At 55.9% G+C, this 14333-nt stretch overlaps 1 protein-coding gene across 2 annotated transcripts in view; it reads right to left on the bottom strand.

The window, feature by feature from the left end:
- LOC138814570 (E3 ubiquitin-protein ligase MGRN1) overlaps nt 1-14333 on the bottom strand; it is a 51416-nt gene that overhangs the window by 9373 nt on the left and 27710 nt on the right. The window contains exons 5-12 of one of the 2 annotated variants that reach the window (XM_070003570.1): nt 13596-13713; nt 11084-11150; nt 10778-10827; nt 9131-9178; nt 7881-7949; nt 4756-4915; nt 2654-2763; nt 955-1020 (exon numbers count right to left, since the gene is read on the bottom strand). In XM_070003570.1, the coding sequence (XP_069859671.1) occupies nt 955-1020; nt 2654-2763; nt 4756-4915; nt 7881-7949; nt 9131-9178; nt 10778-10827; nt 11084-11150; nt 13596-13713 (688 nt within the window). The remainder of the gene's footprint in view (nt 1-954; nt 1021-2653; nt 2764-4755; nt 4916-7880; nt 7950-9130; nt 9179-10777; nt 10828-11083; nt 11151-13595; nt 13714-14333) is intronic. The other variant, XM_070003571.1, reaches the window with a different exon arrangement.

Genomic DNA, 14333 nt, shown 5'->3' on the forward strand with positions numbered 1-14333 from the left:
CGGGGGGCAGGAGTCATCGCCCGCGCTGCCTTCGGGGCCCTGGCTCGGGAGGGACGTGTGGGTGCGAGCCGCCACTGCCCTGCCGGGAGCGGCCGGGACAGACAGGCCAATGGAGAGCTCAGAAAGCTCCAGGCTCCAGGCCACTCACCCTTCTCGACAGCAGGTAAGGGTGGGGTGCTCACAGAGCCTCTGACTCCAGCCTAACTGAGGGAAGGAGACGGAAAAGCGTCCTGGGGGCCACAGGTGTGCAGCAGGCCCCTGCTGCTTCCTGTACCCTGTCTTCCTCTGCACTGGACTTAGAGAAGAGCTGCTCTGAGTCCTGAGCCCCCTCCAGAAAGGAAAAAAATACTCTGGGTTGCTTCTCAAGCAACTCCCAGCTTTCCAGACCACACCAAGGCCCCGAGGGCTTCCACTGGGTCTGCCCAGGTTAGCACAGGCTCTGGAGAGGCCTGGCCTGTCTGCCACCTGCTTTCTCTCTCCCATGCCAGAAAACCAGTCCTTAGCCCAAAGAGCCAAACTCCAAAGGGGCGGGGAGCAGAGGTACAAGCCCGCAAGCATGCGTGGGGAATGCTGTCTGCAAAGAATAACAAAATTAGTTCCACCTTCAATATCCATTCCACTGCCAGCAAGAAAAAAAAAGGGAAACGGGCGGGTGGGGGGGGGTAAGGGGCAGTGGGGAGCCGGGGCGGAGCAAAGCTGGCGAGGAGGGGCGCTGCCCGAGGCCGGCTGGCTGCCTGCAGCAGAACCAGGAACCTGGCTTTTTGCCAACAGACCTTGAGCTTTGCTTGTTCCACAAAATTCCCTTCGTGGCAGGGAGTGCCGCCAGGACTGGGGAGAGCGATGTGACAGAGTGAGTTAATCGAACGTTTCAGCCTGGGGTGAAAATGGCTCCCCCTTGCCAGTGGCTTAGTAAGGGCGCGGGCAGAACCGGAGCCGTGGGCTAAGCACACTTACTGTTTCCCTTTTAGGTTTCTTGCTGGCCAGTGAGGCGGGGTGCGACTTTGATTTTTTAAAAGGACACTGTCAAGATAAAAATCAAGTGTTGTCCAACCACCGCCCGACGCGAGGCTGGGCTGGCAGGGCGGCGTCTCTGCTTTGCTGCCCTCGCTCGGTGTGCACACTTCGGGCAGCCAGTCTCAGACCCACAGAAAATGCAAGATCTCGCCGGGCTGTGGGCCAGCTCAGGGAGCTGGCACGGTCCCTTCAGAGCAGCAAGAGGCAGGCCAGTCCTCACCCAGGCCAGCCCCGGGTGGCCGGCCTCAGCCAGGTGTGGTGACCCTGGTGGGAGCTAACCTCATCCTTATCTTAACGACTTGCTGGAGAAAGGAGCCTAAGCTGAGCTCTGTAACATGGTTCCCTCGGGGGGGGGGGGGGCAGGGATGGTGCCAGCCCCTCCAGCTTGTCAAGGCCCCACTGCCCTGTGTATGGGAGGTGACACTGAAGAAGAGGGACAAAGCAAGGACTGGTCCAATGCTTAGCCACCAGGCCAGAACCTGGGAGGGACAAAACCAAGTAGCAACCCAGCCACTGCCTTCGCGACCAGCCAATCCCTCTGAGGCCAGACTCCTTTCTGGGGGCGGGGGACAGATCCCACTTAAACCTTACTCCTCTTACAACCAGAAAGTGTGCCCCCGGGAAATGGTGGTGCTCCTAGATCAAAGCCAACACACTGCTGGGGGCTGGGGGTCCTGGACTGGGTGCTCACGAGTCTAGCCCTCTGGAGCCGGGTGAGGGCTTCAGCCTGAAGACTGAAAACCCTTCTGGGGACAGCTCCAGATCTGCACCAACTGCCAGAACCAGCTCAGACTTTGAAAGAAAATCTGAAAATCTGGGGCTGGCAATGTGGCTTAGTGGTAGAGTGCTTGCCTAGCATGCATGAAGCCCTGGGTTCGATTCCTCAGTGCCACATACACAGGGACAGTGCTCAGCTGAGTTCAAGCCCTAGGACTGGGGGAGACAAGAAAATCAGAAAATGTGGCATTTAGAGACAACCCATGGGCAGGCATAGCGTGCTGGCCAGGCGGCTGGCAGGGCCGTCAGGAGTCGGAGTGAACTCGGGAGGCAGGAGGAGCCTCCAGATGCAAAGGGGGGTGTGCAGACTCACCAGCTCTCTCCTCTAGGGCAGGCAGGGCCTTCATGAGCTACTAGCCCCAGTGGCCTCAGTGCAGAGAGGGCCCAGCAAGGCGCCGCTAAGGGTCTGTGTGACCAGCAGGAGCAGAGTCCAACCAGACCCTGTCCCACCAGCCTCCACAGCCTAAGAACCCAGCTCTGCTCTCCTCCCTCCCAACCTCCCCGAATCCCAGCCCAAGCATCTCTCCCTGTGGCCAGCTCTCTCTAAACTTAGTCTCTCTCTCTCTCAGTAGTTCTGTGCAGTCCTAAAGCAAGGCCTGGCTGTGGAGGAGGCCTCTGGGCTGAGGTCCTGCCCGGCTGGCAGGCAAGGCATACTTCAGAAGAACGTGACTGCCACCCTTGGGGTGTCCTATAGGTGACACAATGGTGACACCCTTTGGTGGGAGCTCAGCAGGTCCAAGCCTGCTTCTGAGGCTCTTGTCAGAGGGACAATGGTTTTAGCCTCCAATAGCCCCACCCCCCTAGCCTCCTGTGGAGGCCACACCCACCCAGTGGCCGGGTGAGAGCAGGGGAAGGCACTTACCGAGTGCTCGTCATGGTCCACACTCTGGGCCAGAACAGGGCTAAACGAGATGGGGGACAGGGCCCCTGGCTTCTTCCGCACAGCCCGAATCTGCAGGAGGGCCCGGAATGCTGTGGAGGGAGGGACACACGTAAGCCAGTGCTGAGTCTCCAGCAGCCCTGACTCCTCCTAGCACCACACCAGGATGCCTAGAACCCAAGAAAAAGGAACCCCTTCCACCCGACCACTATCAAATGAATGGCTCCTTAACAACGGCCCCAGGCAGGGAACCAAAAAGAAGCAACTCGAGACTATATGGCTGCTGGATGAGACTCGAGGGAGCCCAGCTCCATGGAGCATGCTAACGCCTGCAGCCGAGGTGGTCTGAAAACCCAGTGTGCGAGATGGTGCTGTAGCTGCAGCTCCACACAGCGGGGCCCAAGGACAGAGAATGGGCACCTCCACGTGGGAGCAGGATGCGGGTGACGTCTCCCGCTGGGAAGACCAGGCCAGAGCCGGGTGCTGAGAACAGACCAGGGCCTGTCCTGGAGGCAGGGCTGTCCCGTGGCACTCAGGATGCCCACGGCAGTAGCCCAGCGTGCCACGGCAGCATTTGAGATAGACGAAGGAGCGGACCACGGGTCTAAAAGAGACAGCAGTGTCATCACAGGAAGGCAGCCTCCACTTCCACATGCAGTGGCTGTGGGGGCCTGTAGGCCACTCAGCTGCTAACACAGCTCTTCCCAGCAGGTGGGACTCATAGGCCAAGAACCCAATGCCACTGGCCCTTTATGCTGCCTGATCTCAAGCAGGCTGGGCGGCGCCCACCTATAGCCTGCCCTGCCTCGGCGGGGGCCTTCTCCCGGCTCTGGGTCTCCCGGCATCGCCCTCATGTCTGCACAACCCCATCTTCCCTGTAGTCATGAGCTCCCACCATGCCCACTTGCACACAGGTGGCCTTTCCATAGCTCTGGCTCTCCCAGGAACCAACGGCTACCCCTGAGCACGGGATCAGCTCCACAGGGGAAGCTGAGAAAGACAAATTTCCTCGGAGTCCACAATGGTGAAAGGCAATGTGACCACAGACTCCCTCTTCTTTTGGCGGGGAGGGGAGGGTCAATTGTGGCACTTGAACTCAGGGTCTGGGTGCTGTCCCCAAGCTCTTCTGCTCAAGGTTAGCACTCTACTACTTTGAGCCACAGCTCCAACTTCTGGTTTTCTGGTGTTTAATTGGACATAAGAGTCTCACGGGAGCCAGATGCTGGTGGCTCACGCCTGTCATCCTAGCTACTCAGGAGGCTGAGATCTGAGGATCTCGGTTCAAAGCCAGCCCGGGCAGAAAAGTCCATGAGACTCATCTCCAATAAAAAGCACTAGAAAACCGGAAGTGGCGCTGTGGCTCAAGTGGTAGAGTGCTTGCCTTGAGCTGAAGAGCACAAGGACAGCGCCCAAGCCCAGAGTTCAAGTCCCATGACCGACAAAAAAAAGAGGTCTGGGAGGTTGGCTCAGGGGCAGAGTGCTTGCCTTGCATGCATGAGGCCCTGGGTTCAATTCCTCAGCACCACATAAGCAGGGGAAAAAAAGCCGGAAGTGGCGCTGTGGCTCAAGTGGTAGAGCGCTAGCCTTGAGCTGAAGAGCTGAGGGACAGCGCCTAGGCCCAGAGTTCAGGCCCCACGACCAGCCAAAAAAAAAAAAAAGAGTCTCACGGGTACTTTTCTGCCTGGGCTGGCTTGGAACTGGGATCCTCAGATCTCAGCCTCCTGAGGAGCTAGGATTTTAAGGGTGAGACACCAGCAGACACCAGCATGTGGCTCTCTAATTTTCAATTCTAATGTTCCCAAAACATTTCCTTTGTAATCTTTAAAATATTTCATTCACCAGCCAACTTTGGCCCAATTCAAGGGCCACTGCACACACGCACTTGGGCCAACCTCCGTGGATTCCTGTGGACCTGTCCTGGAGGCAGACTGCAAGCAGTAAGGCCTCCGAGCACCCAAAGATCAGCTACTGGCCACCGTCACGCCTTGAGTGAAGGGCGGGCGGCAGTCATCTCCTAACCAACAGGGTCTGCCGCTACAACAGCCAGGGCCCGGGACCGCTGTGGGGGCTCTCGCGGCACTCACGCAGCCGGCAGATAGGGCAGTTGTTGGCCTGGTACCGCAGCGTGTCAGCACAGGAGGTGCACAGGCACAGGTGGCGGCAGGGCAGGATCAGCGTGTCCCTCAGGTCCGACAGGCACACCACACACTCGTTGCTGTTGTCGCTGTTCTCATCGTCAGAGGGCTGTGGGGACAAGGGCCTACAGATCAGGGGCCTTCCGAGGCCTGGTGCACCTCAGGGTGCTCAGAGCATGTCCCCCCTCCGGTGCCCAGCTGTCACCAGCTCCCCAAGGGGCAAGGGGAGGCCTAGAGTGCAGAAGGAGTGGGAGAGGGGGTGCCTCAGGCACTAGTTGGGCTGGGGGGGACAGCACAGAGGAGCATCATTATAGAGGGAGCATTGTTACAGAGAAGCGCCATCACAGAAGGGTGTCATCACAGAGGGGTGCCATCACAGAGGGACGTCATCACAGAAAGGGGGTGCCATCACAGAGGGGTGTCATCACAGAGAGGGTGCCATCACAGAGGGGGTGTCATCACAGAGGGGGTGTCATCACAGAGAGGGGTGTCATCACAGAGAGGGGTGTCATCACAGAGAGGGGTGCCATCACAGAGAGGGGTGCCATCACAGAGAGGGACGTCATCATAGAGGGGTGCCATCACAGAGGGGTGCCATCACAGAGGGGTGCCATCACAGAGAGGGTGTCATCACAGAGAGGCATCATCACAGAGAGGGGGTGTCATCACAGAGAGGGGTGCCATCACAGAGAGGGACGTCATCATAGAGGGGTGCCATCACAGAGAGGGTGTCATCACAAAGAGGCATCATCACAGAGAGGGGGTGTCATCACAGAGAGGGTGTCATCACAGAGAGGCGTCATCACAGAGGGGGGTGCCATCACAGAGGGGGTGTCATCACAGAGAGGCGTCATCACAGAGGGGGGGTGTCATCACAGAGGGACGTCATCACAGAGGGGTGTCATCACAGAGGGACGTCATCACAGAGGGGTGTCATCACAGAGGGGTGTCATCACAGAGGGACGTCATCACAGAGGGGTGTCATCACAGAGGGGTGTCATCACAGAGGGACGTCATCACAGAGGGGTGTCATCACAGAGGGGTGCCATCACAGAGGGGTGTCATCACAGAGGGGTGTCATCACAGAGGGGGGTGCCATCACAGAGGGGTGCCATCACAGAGGGGGGGTGCCATCACAGAGGGGGGTGCCATCACAGAGGGGTGTCATCACAGAGAGGTGCCATCACAGAGGGGGGTGCCATCACAGAGGGGTGCCATCACAGAGGGGTGCCATCACAGAGGGGTGTCATCACAGAGGGACGTCATCACAGAGGGACGTCATCACAGAGGGGTGTCATCACAGAGAGGCGTCATCACAGAGGGGTGTCATCACAGAGGGACGTCATCACAGAGGGGTGTCATCACAGAGAGGCGTCATCACAGAGGGACGTCATCACAGAGGGGTGTCATCACAGAGGGACGTCATCACAGAGGGGTGTCATCACAGAGGGACGTCATCACAGAGGGGTGTCATCACAGAGGGGGGGTGCCATCACAGAGGGACGTCATCACAGAGAGGGGGTGCCATCACAGAGGGGTGTCATCACAGGGGACATCATCACAGAGGGGTGTCATGTGCTGCTCCCCACCCAAACCATTACAACTCACTCTCTGGCACCCATCCAGACACATAAAATGCTGGAGAGCTGCATGACTTGAGGTCTTTGCAATGTCTATCCATATGGTAAAACATAGAATCTGACTTGTTGGAAATACAGTTCCTAAATAAACAATGGCAGCTTCCAGAAACCCAATTACCATATAGATTTGGTTTTGGTTGTAAACAAGAATTGAAAAAATGAGCCCACCCTATTTCAGTTTTTTTTTTGGGGGGGAAGGGGTGAGGGAAGTCAGTTGTGAGGCTTGAACTCTGGGCCTGGGCGCTGTCCTTCAGCTCTTCAGCTCAAGGCTAGTTGCTCTACCACTTGAGCCATGGCACCACTTCTGATTTTCTGGTGGTTTATTGGCTTTGAACTGTGGCTGGCTTTGAACCATGATCCTTAAGTCTCAGCCTCCTGAGTAGCTAAGATTACAACTGTGAGCCACCAGCACCAGGCTTCAGTGAGTAGTTTTACTGGGACACACAGGCATGCCTGGTATTGCTGAGCTGTCACAGCTGCATCTGAGCACTAGCCATGGAAAACAGATTGCCCATAACATCAAAAAAAATTTTGTTATCTTATCTGGCCTTTCCTACAAAGACAGTGACCCCTCACTGTAAAACACTTGGATGAGCAAAGTATACTTGGCTGAGGCCAGGCCTGGGCCTCCCAGCCTCTGGCTGGCTCCAGCTGTCCTAGACCAGGTGCTGCTTCAGCTGGTACATGACATTCACAGTCCCCTCCACCCAAGTTTGAATGCAGTGCACCATGCCTGCATACCCAAGTCTTTTAGCTTTAGTGACTTGGGATGGGGTCTTCTTACTAGGATGACAGGCACATAGCACATCAAGCTTTTGCTTGACACAGGCCTCACAAATTTTTGGCCCAGTAGCCCTCCGGTCAAGATCCTCCCAATCTGTTTCCCAAGTAGGTGGGACTGTCAGTGATAGCCATCATGCCCAGCCTGAGAGGTTTTAAACATGGATAGCACTTTTGTTTGTGCCCGCATGCCTTTAGAAACAATGCAGAAGACAATCAGGCCCCAACTTCATCCTTGGCTGCTCTTCCCTTGCTGCTGTGCTGCACCATTTCATTTCTGTGTCAGCCACCACAGCTTCTTCGTCAGCAAGTAGCTCCCACTACCAGTCTGCAGGGAAGCGAGAGCCAGCAGGGGGCAGCACAGCACAACAGGAAGGAGGGAAAGAAAGTCCCAGAAGAACAGAGACAGGGATTTACAAAACTAGCCAGGGAACTTGCCGGGAAAGGACAACGTGTACCAAAACCATTACTTCTAAAAAAGGAATTGGGAAAAATTGTGGCATCCTAAGAGCCCAGGACCTCCTAGGGAAGGTCTCCTTCCATCAACCCGCAGGGCTCTGGGTCAAGCCTGGGAGAGCTGGCAGGTCCCCATCAGGCAGACCGAAGCCCAAGTGTGTAATGCCGGGAGTCCAGGTAGGCGCCCCAAGGACACACCTTGGTTTCCTGATTGTTCTTGTTCTCAATGCCGTAGATCTCCTGCAGCAGGTAGCTGACCCGGTCCACCTGGGGGGGCAGAAAGAAGTGCTGGGCTTGATGTCCCCGATGGAGAACTGGCACCACCTCTGAAGAGTAGAGCTCAGTCCCAGGACAGGTGTGGCAGAGAACGGACCAATGCCATGAGAGGACCAGGGAAACCTGCGATTATTGGCCAGCCCAGCTCAGGGAGCAGGGCTGGGGGCCCAGCTGTCCCCCTCACCAGGGAGCCTGCACCAAGATGCTTATCCATCATTCCCACCACCAGCAGGAGTGGCCAGTCCATGTGTGTGCAGCAGACAGTAGCCTGCAAAGCGACCACTTTTCAGAATCACCTTCCAGAGGAGTTAAAAACATCTCTGGTCTCAAAAACACCAAATCCATTTGAATGCAGCGGTATCCTGCCTTCCCATTCACTCCTGCTCTGAAGCCTCATGCTGACCCTGCTCCAGAGAGGCCTTATTAGCTTCCAGGTCCTTTAGTTCCAGGGAGCCAGGGCCTTTCTCAAGACAAGTGTCACCTGCTGGGGTCTGCTGCCCACCAGCCCCTTCAGAGTCTGGGTCCTCCAGTGTCTTCTCTGTATCAAAAAGCTAGCAAGCTCCAGTTCTGTGCTACAGCACTGGGCAGCTACCCACAGGACACCTGCTAACCACAGCCTTGGAACATGAACCCAAGTGTTGCTAAAGTTGGGTCTCAATGTCAGGGTCTCAACAGCCCCAGTTAGAGGCCCTCCCCCTGTCACTGAAGCAGAAGGCCTCCACGAGTAACTTCTCAGTGTAGAACCATGTAATTAAGGACCCCAAAGAGAAACCCCATCAGTTACAGACCTCACTCATTCTGGGATTTCCCCTGTGTTCCTTCAATTGAATCTCTGCCCAGTGCTGTCCCAGCTCTAGTAATGTGAGGGGAAGAGAAGAGGCCAAGGCAGTCTCCTGTATCCTTCCTTGCTCATCACTTGTTCAGCGAATGTTCACCAAGTGCTCAACTATGTTCCAGGCACCATGGATCAAACTCAAGACTCGGGGCCTACAAGACTGGCTGTGGTACTCAGTGGGTGTGTGGCCCATGCACCCCAAGACTCTGCAGAACAAGGAGCCTAAAGACTCAAGACAACAGGCCCAGGAGGAGCAGCCCATGGAGCCCGGGGACATGTGCACACCCATGCACACATCTTCTCAAACAAGGGGTCACAAAGTCTATGTGCCACTTACAATCTGCTTCTGCTTTAAAGGCTTCACGGAGAAGCTTCCATCCACGTGCTGCAAGGGAAAGACACGAGTCAGCATGGTCAGCTGGCTGCTCCAAGCACACCTGCTCTTGCAGCTGGAGATCTGCCCTGGCCACCCCCATCCACGCTAAAGGAAGGAAGGATCTAGGGACAAGGAGCCTGAGCCCTGGCTTCCAAACGGGCCTGCCAGGCCCTGCCTATCCTACAGAGTCCAACTTTCCCAGGGGCTTCTCAAGCCAAGCTCCGGGATGGACAAAGAGCACCTGTAGCCAGTGGCAGCAGCTGGCAGCAGCAGCAGCATTCAGCCTAGGCGCTTTCTCCCCAACGGCTGGTCTCATTAGGAAGGTAGCCTGGCACATGGCCACACACACAGGACAGTGTGGGGTGCTGGAAATGCTCAGGGCAAGACAGAGCCATGCGTGTAGTGTGTCAACTGCGAGAAGATTAGCGAAGGCATTCATTCTGAGATTTGGGAACAGTATTAGTCATCCTTTCTGAGTCAACCAAGACCAGGATTATCTGGTAAGGCCAGCGAGGCCTTCTAGAAATTTCGTACCGGGTTCTAAACTGTAAGCCTGGAATGGAATGTGAGCCACAGCCAGCCCACCTGGCTGGGCCAGAAGTTGCAGATGTGTAAACAGTAGCCATTTCTCCAGCAAGGCCAAGAGTGACCAGCAGCCTGGTGCCAAGAGGGAGGAGACATGCTCACCAGCACTGGCTGCACCCCTGCCCCAGCCCCAACACAGGATTCACAAGTCAGAGCAGTCTCCACCTGACCCAGCTGTGCAGACCTCCAGGTCACAGAAGCTGGGCTGTTCAGGGGTCACAGGGTAAGGGCCCTGGAACAGGGAGGCCCAGGTGGGTGTGGAAATCCACACCAAGCAGCCTGAGCCCACACGCTGTAGGGTCCTTGTCTCCTGGTCTACCTAGGGCCCAACCTGGTGCCGAAACACTTCTCTGCTGCAGAGTGCCAGTTGCTTTCAAGGGCCTGAAGGGGAAGCAGGGCATTATGGGTCAGAGACAACATTATCCTTCAGCAAGCTCCTCAAGTGAGCCAGGACCTACCTAGTTTTGGGAATGCTGGCACCCACCACTACTCCTGAACTGCGCCTAGCTCCGAGGCTGCAATCACGAACGAGAGGTAAGCTTGGTCTCATGACGTCAAGCAAGTAGGGACAACTAAGTGCGTGTTCCTAGCAGGTCAGGAAACGCCTGCAGGAAACTGCCCAGCCCTGCTGGGTCTGGGTGCTGCAGCAGGTGGAGAAGGGGGCAGTGTACCGCAAGGAGGGAAGTGCACTGGGTGGCGCCGCGGCGGGTACTAGGTGGCACAAGCCCATACCAGAGTGCACCCAGCCTGGCGGGATAGGCGCTGGCCTGAGGGGCCTATCATTGCTCCAAACATCAGGGAAAACCAATCTATGGCACTGTGAGCCGGCATTCTGGCCTGTGCCGGTGGGTTCCACAGGATCGGTTCTCCCAGGAACTGAGAAATGGTGGTGTCTTCCACAGCCCTGGCTTGCTACTCGACCCTGCACCAATTGCTAGTCCCTATGCTCAGGCTTCTGGTCTCCAGCGGCTGCCCCTGCCCTGGCTCCCAGGCCTCAGGTTTGTGGCCTCTGATGGCGCTTACCTTTTCAAAGGCGGCCAAGAGCACATGAGCATGGCCCGTCACTTCCACAACTGAAGGGGAGACGAGAGAGGAGGGTTGTGAGGGCACAGGAAGCTTGCCAGGCCAGCCTCCTGTCCCAGCCCCTCCAGCAGCAGCAGCAGCTCACCACCTCCCTGTCCTCCAAGCGCCCCGCATGGCAACTGCTCGGCCCCACGCCAGCATGTGGGCTGTGGCGACACCCAATAGCACCCAACCAAGGCCCACAGCAGCCGTTTCCGCATCACAGGCACAGCCGCTCAGGAGGACAGCGGAAAAGCCGATGCTCACCATCTCCCTCATCCACCACAGCTTGGATGACCACTGGAAACACACCCCGGTCCAGGTCGAAGTTCAGCTGAGGAGAGGAGGTGAGAACAATCAGGACACATGGGTGCCAGAGCTGGAGAAGGCTGGTGAACAGGATGGCAGTCGAGCGCAGAGGGCTTGGGGTTAAAATGGTATCTAGGACACTCAGCATCACACAACCATCACCAGTACCCATTTCCAGAACTGTTTCATCACCCCAAAGAGGAAATTTTCCAGGCACAAGGTGGTTAGCGCTCTGTTCTCAGGCTTAGGTAGTGGGCCAGAGGCAGAGCACAGGGGTCTGCCCTAAGCCCTTAGCATGCCCTCGGTATGGCCTGTAAACCTACATGTGGAAACTACAAAACCCCAGCCAGAAGTGCATCCCAGCTGATCCCAGGGATCCAGGCTCCACATGCATGGGCTTTTTACAGTCAGGAATGTAACTCATGCAGAACAGGGAAAATTGGGGGAAGGAAGAGGTTGGTACCAGTCCTGGGACTTGAACTCAAGGCCTGGGTGCTATCCTGTGCTAAAGGCTACCACTTGAGCCACAGCTCCATTTTGGAGGGGAAGGGGGCTTGGTCATGGGGCTTGAACTCTGGGCCTGGGCGCTGTCCCTCAGCTCTTCAGCTCAGGGCTAGTGCTCTACCACTCAAGCCACAGCACCACTTCCGGCTTTTATCTGCTTATGTGGTGCTGAGGAATCGAACCCAAAGCCTCATGAATGCGAGGCAAGCACTCTACCACTGAGCTACCTTCCCAGCCCCACATTTGTCTTTTTGATAGTTTATTGGTGTTAAGAGTCTCATGGTGTTTGTTTCCTGCCCAGGCTGGCTTTGAATTGCAATCCTCAGATTTCAGCCTGAGTTGCCACGATTCCAAGTGTGAGCTACCAGTACCTGGTAAAATGTTTCTTTTTAAGAATTATTGGACTGGGAAGGTAGCTTAGTGGTAGAGTGCTTGCCTTACATGCATGAGTTCTTGGGTTCAATTCCTCAACACCACATAAGTAGAAAAAGCCAGAAGTGATGCTGTGGCTCGAGTGGTAGAGCATTAGCCTTGAGCTGAAGAGCTGAAGGACAGCGCCCAGGCCCAGAGTTCAGGCCCTACACCAACAGCAACAAAAAAATGTCAAGGGCTGGAATGAAGCTCAGTGGCAAAGTGCTTGTCTTGCAAGTGCAATGTCCTGGGTTCAATCCGCAGTACCAAAAAGGAAAGAACAAAAACAAAACAAAAAATACAACTGTTAGGTAGGGCTGGGAATGTGGTAGAGTGGTAGAGTGCTTGTCTAGCATACATAAAGCCCTGGGTTTGATTCCTCAGCACCACATAAACAGAAAAAGCTGAATGTGATGCTGTGGCTTAAGTGGTAGAGTGCTAGCTCTGAGAAAAAAAAAAAAAAAAAAGCTTAGGGGCTGGGAAGGTGGCTCAGTGGTAGAGCGGTTGCCTTGCATGCATGAGGCCCTGGGTTCGATTCCTCAGCACCACATAAGCAAAAAGAAAAAAGCCAGAAGTAGTGCCGTGGCTCACATGGTAGAGTGCTAGCCTTGAGCTGAAAAGCTGAGGGACAGTGCCCAGGCCCTGAGTTCAAGCCCCAGAACTGGCAAAAAGAAAAAAAAGAAAGAAAGAAAAAAGAAAAAGAAACTTGTCAAGACAGGAAATTTTCTTCTGGAAACAGTTGAGGAAAAAGGAGTCAAGAGACAGGTAAGGAGGGGGACTGGGAGAAGCAGCCATGAAAAGGTATCCAAATACAGCCAAATGAGATCACGTGCAGCACAGCAAAAAACTCCAACTGGCTCTGCCTGGCACAGGACTGAAGCAGGGCTTCCTGCTCAGTCAGTGGCATGAGCTCCATACTTAACCACTCTATGCTCATGGGAAGCTTTGGGAAGCAACCGTTAGAAGGATAAACTAGTAACCCGCCAACCACTGCTCCTAACAGTCAGTCACGGTCAGGTCCCATCTCTGACCACATGGTGCCCATGAGACAGAGCTGGCCTGCTGGAGACTACTCAGAAGGAGACAGCCAGCTCTCTCTCCCAGGCTTCCTGCCCTGCTCTGGGGTGACACGCCAAGAAAGAAATCCCCTTGTGAACCTGCTTTAGCATATAGCAGCCACCATCCCAAAGGTACCCCAGTGACAAAAGTGTTGGAGTGAACTGCCCAGGTGACAGGTAATGTGGTAATGGAGACATCCAGGAAAGGCAGAGCTTTGGGAATCTTGATGAAGCACATGGCACGCTGGGGCACCTCCGAGCCCTGTGCACTGCTTTTGGCTGCTGGGCTGAGCTCGGAACCAAAACCAACCGTCTAAGCCCTCAGCACCCTCCTCTCTCCCACCAGCAGCCCAGGAATACAGAGCCTCTGAACACCTGCCTGGGCCCCTCGGGACCACTGTCCTCCTGCATACAGTGCCCAGAACCCCCAGGGACCTGTCTAAGCGGCAAGAACTCAGGAGGAAGAAGGCGGACAAGAAGGACTGTGCGGGACTTACCTCATCATCTTTCCACTCGGAGAAGTCGATCTTGAAGGATGGCAGGGAGAAGTGCTGGCTCACGCCCCTCTTGTAGTGCACTGTCTCCGACTGCAGAGCAGAGCTCTTGGGGCTGTACCTGAGGGCAGCAGGGTGGCAAGATGAATGTGCAGGCCTCGCTCGCTCGCAGGCTGGGAGTCTGCCTGCCTCCCTCCCAGCCAGCAGAGCTGGATGGAACAGAAGGACCCCAGCCCTCCGGTTGGGGGCAGATAGGACCTTCCTGGCCACGCTGCTTTGCTTCTCTGCTTGGCACACAGCTCTGCCCAGTGATGCCTGGTGACAATTTTCCTGAGCCCACCTGGCATGAGACCTCTGCTACTGTCCCAGCCAAGGGACACCTGCCCAATGGGCATTTGCTCTGCTTACTTTTTCTGAAAGAACATGGTACAGAAGACTCCTTCCTGCCCTGCACCCCATCTGCCTCCCAGGGCACAGGTATGGCTCCTGGGACCCACCACACTCTCGTGTCTGCTTGGGATGGGGTCTCCTCATCCACCTCCATAAGCTGCCAACCTGCACCCTCTTTCCAGCTCTGAAGCTGTCCCACCACCCTGAGGAGATGCCAAGTTCCATGAGTCGCTCAGAGTGGCCTCCACTATCTTCCAGGTCCACCCTTCTGTCCATGTACAAGCAGGCCTGAGGCAGATTTCTTAAGAGAAAGACTGGGCTAGAAGCACACCATTTGCAGCCTTGATAAAC

Source organism: Dipodomys merriami, unplaced genomic scaffold (genome assembly GCF_024711535.1).
Source record: "Dipodomys merriami isolate MVZ:Mamm:240054 unplaced genomic scaffold, mDipMer1.0.p SCAF_60, whole genome shotgun sequence".
In the NCBI taxonomy this organism is placed as follows: domain Eukaryota; kingdom Metazoa; phylum Chordata; class Mammalia; order Rodentia; family Heteromyidae; genus Dipodomys; species Dipodomys merriami.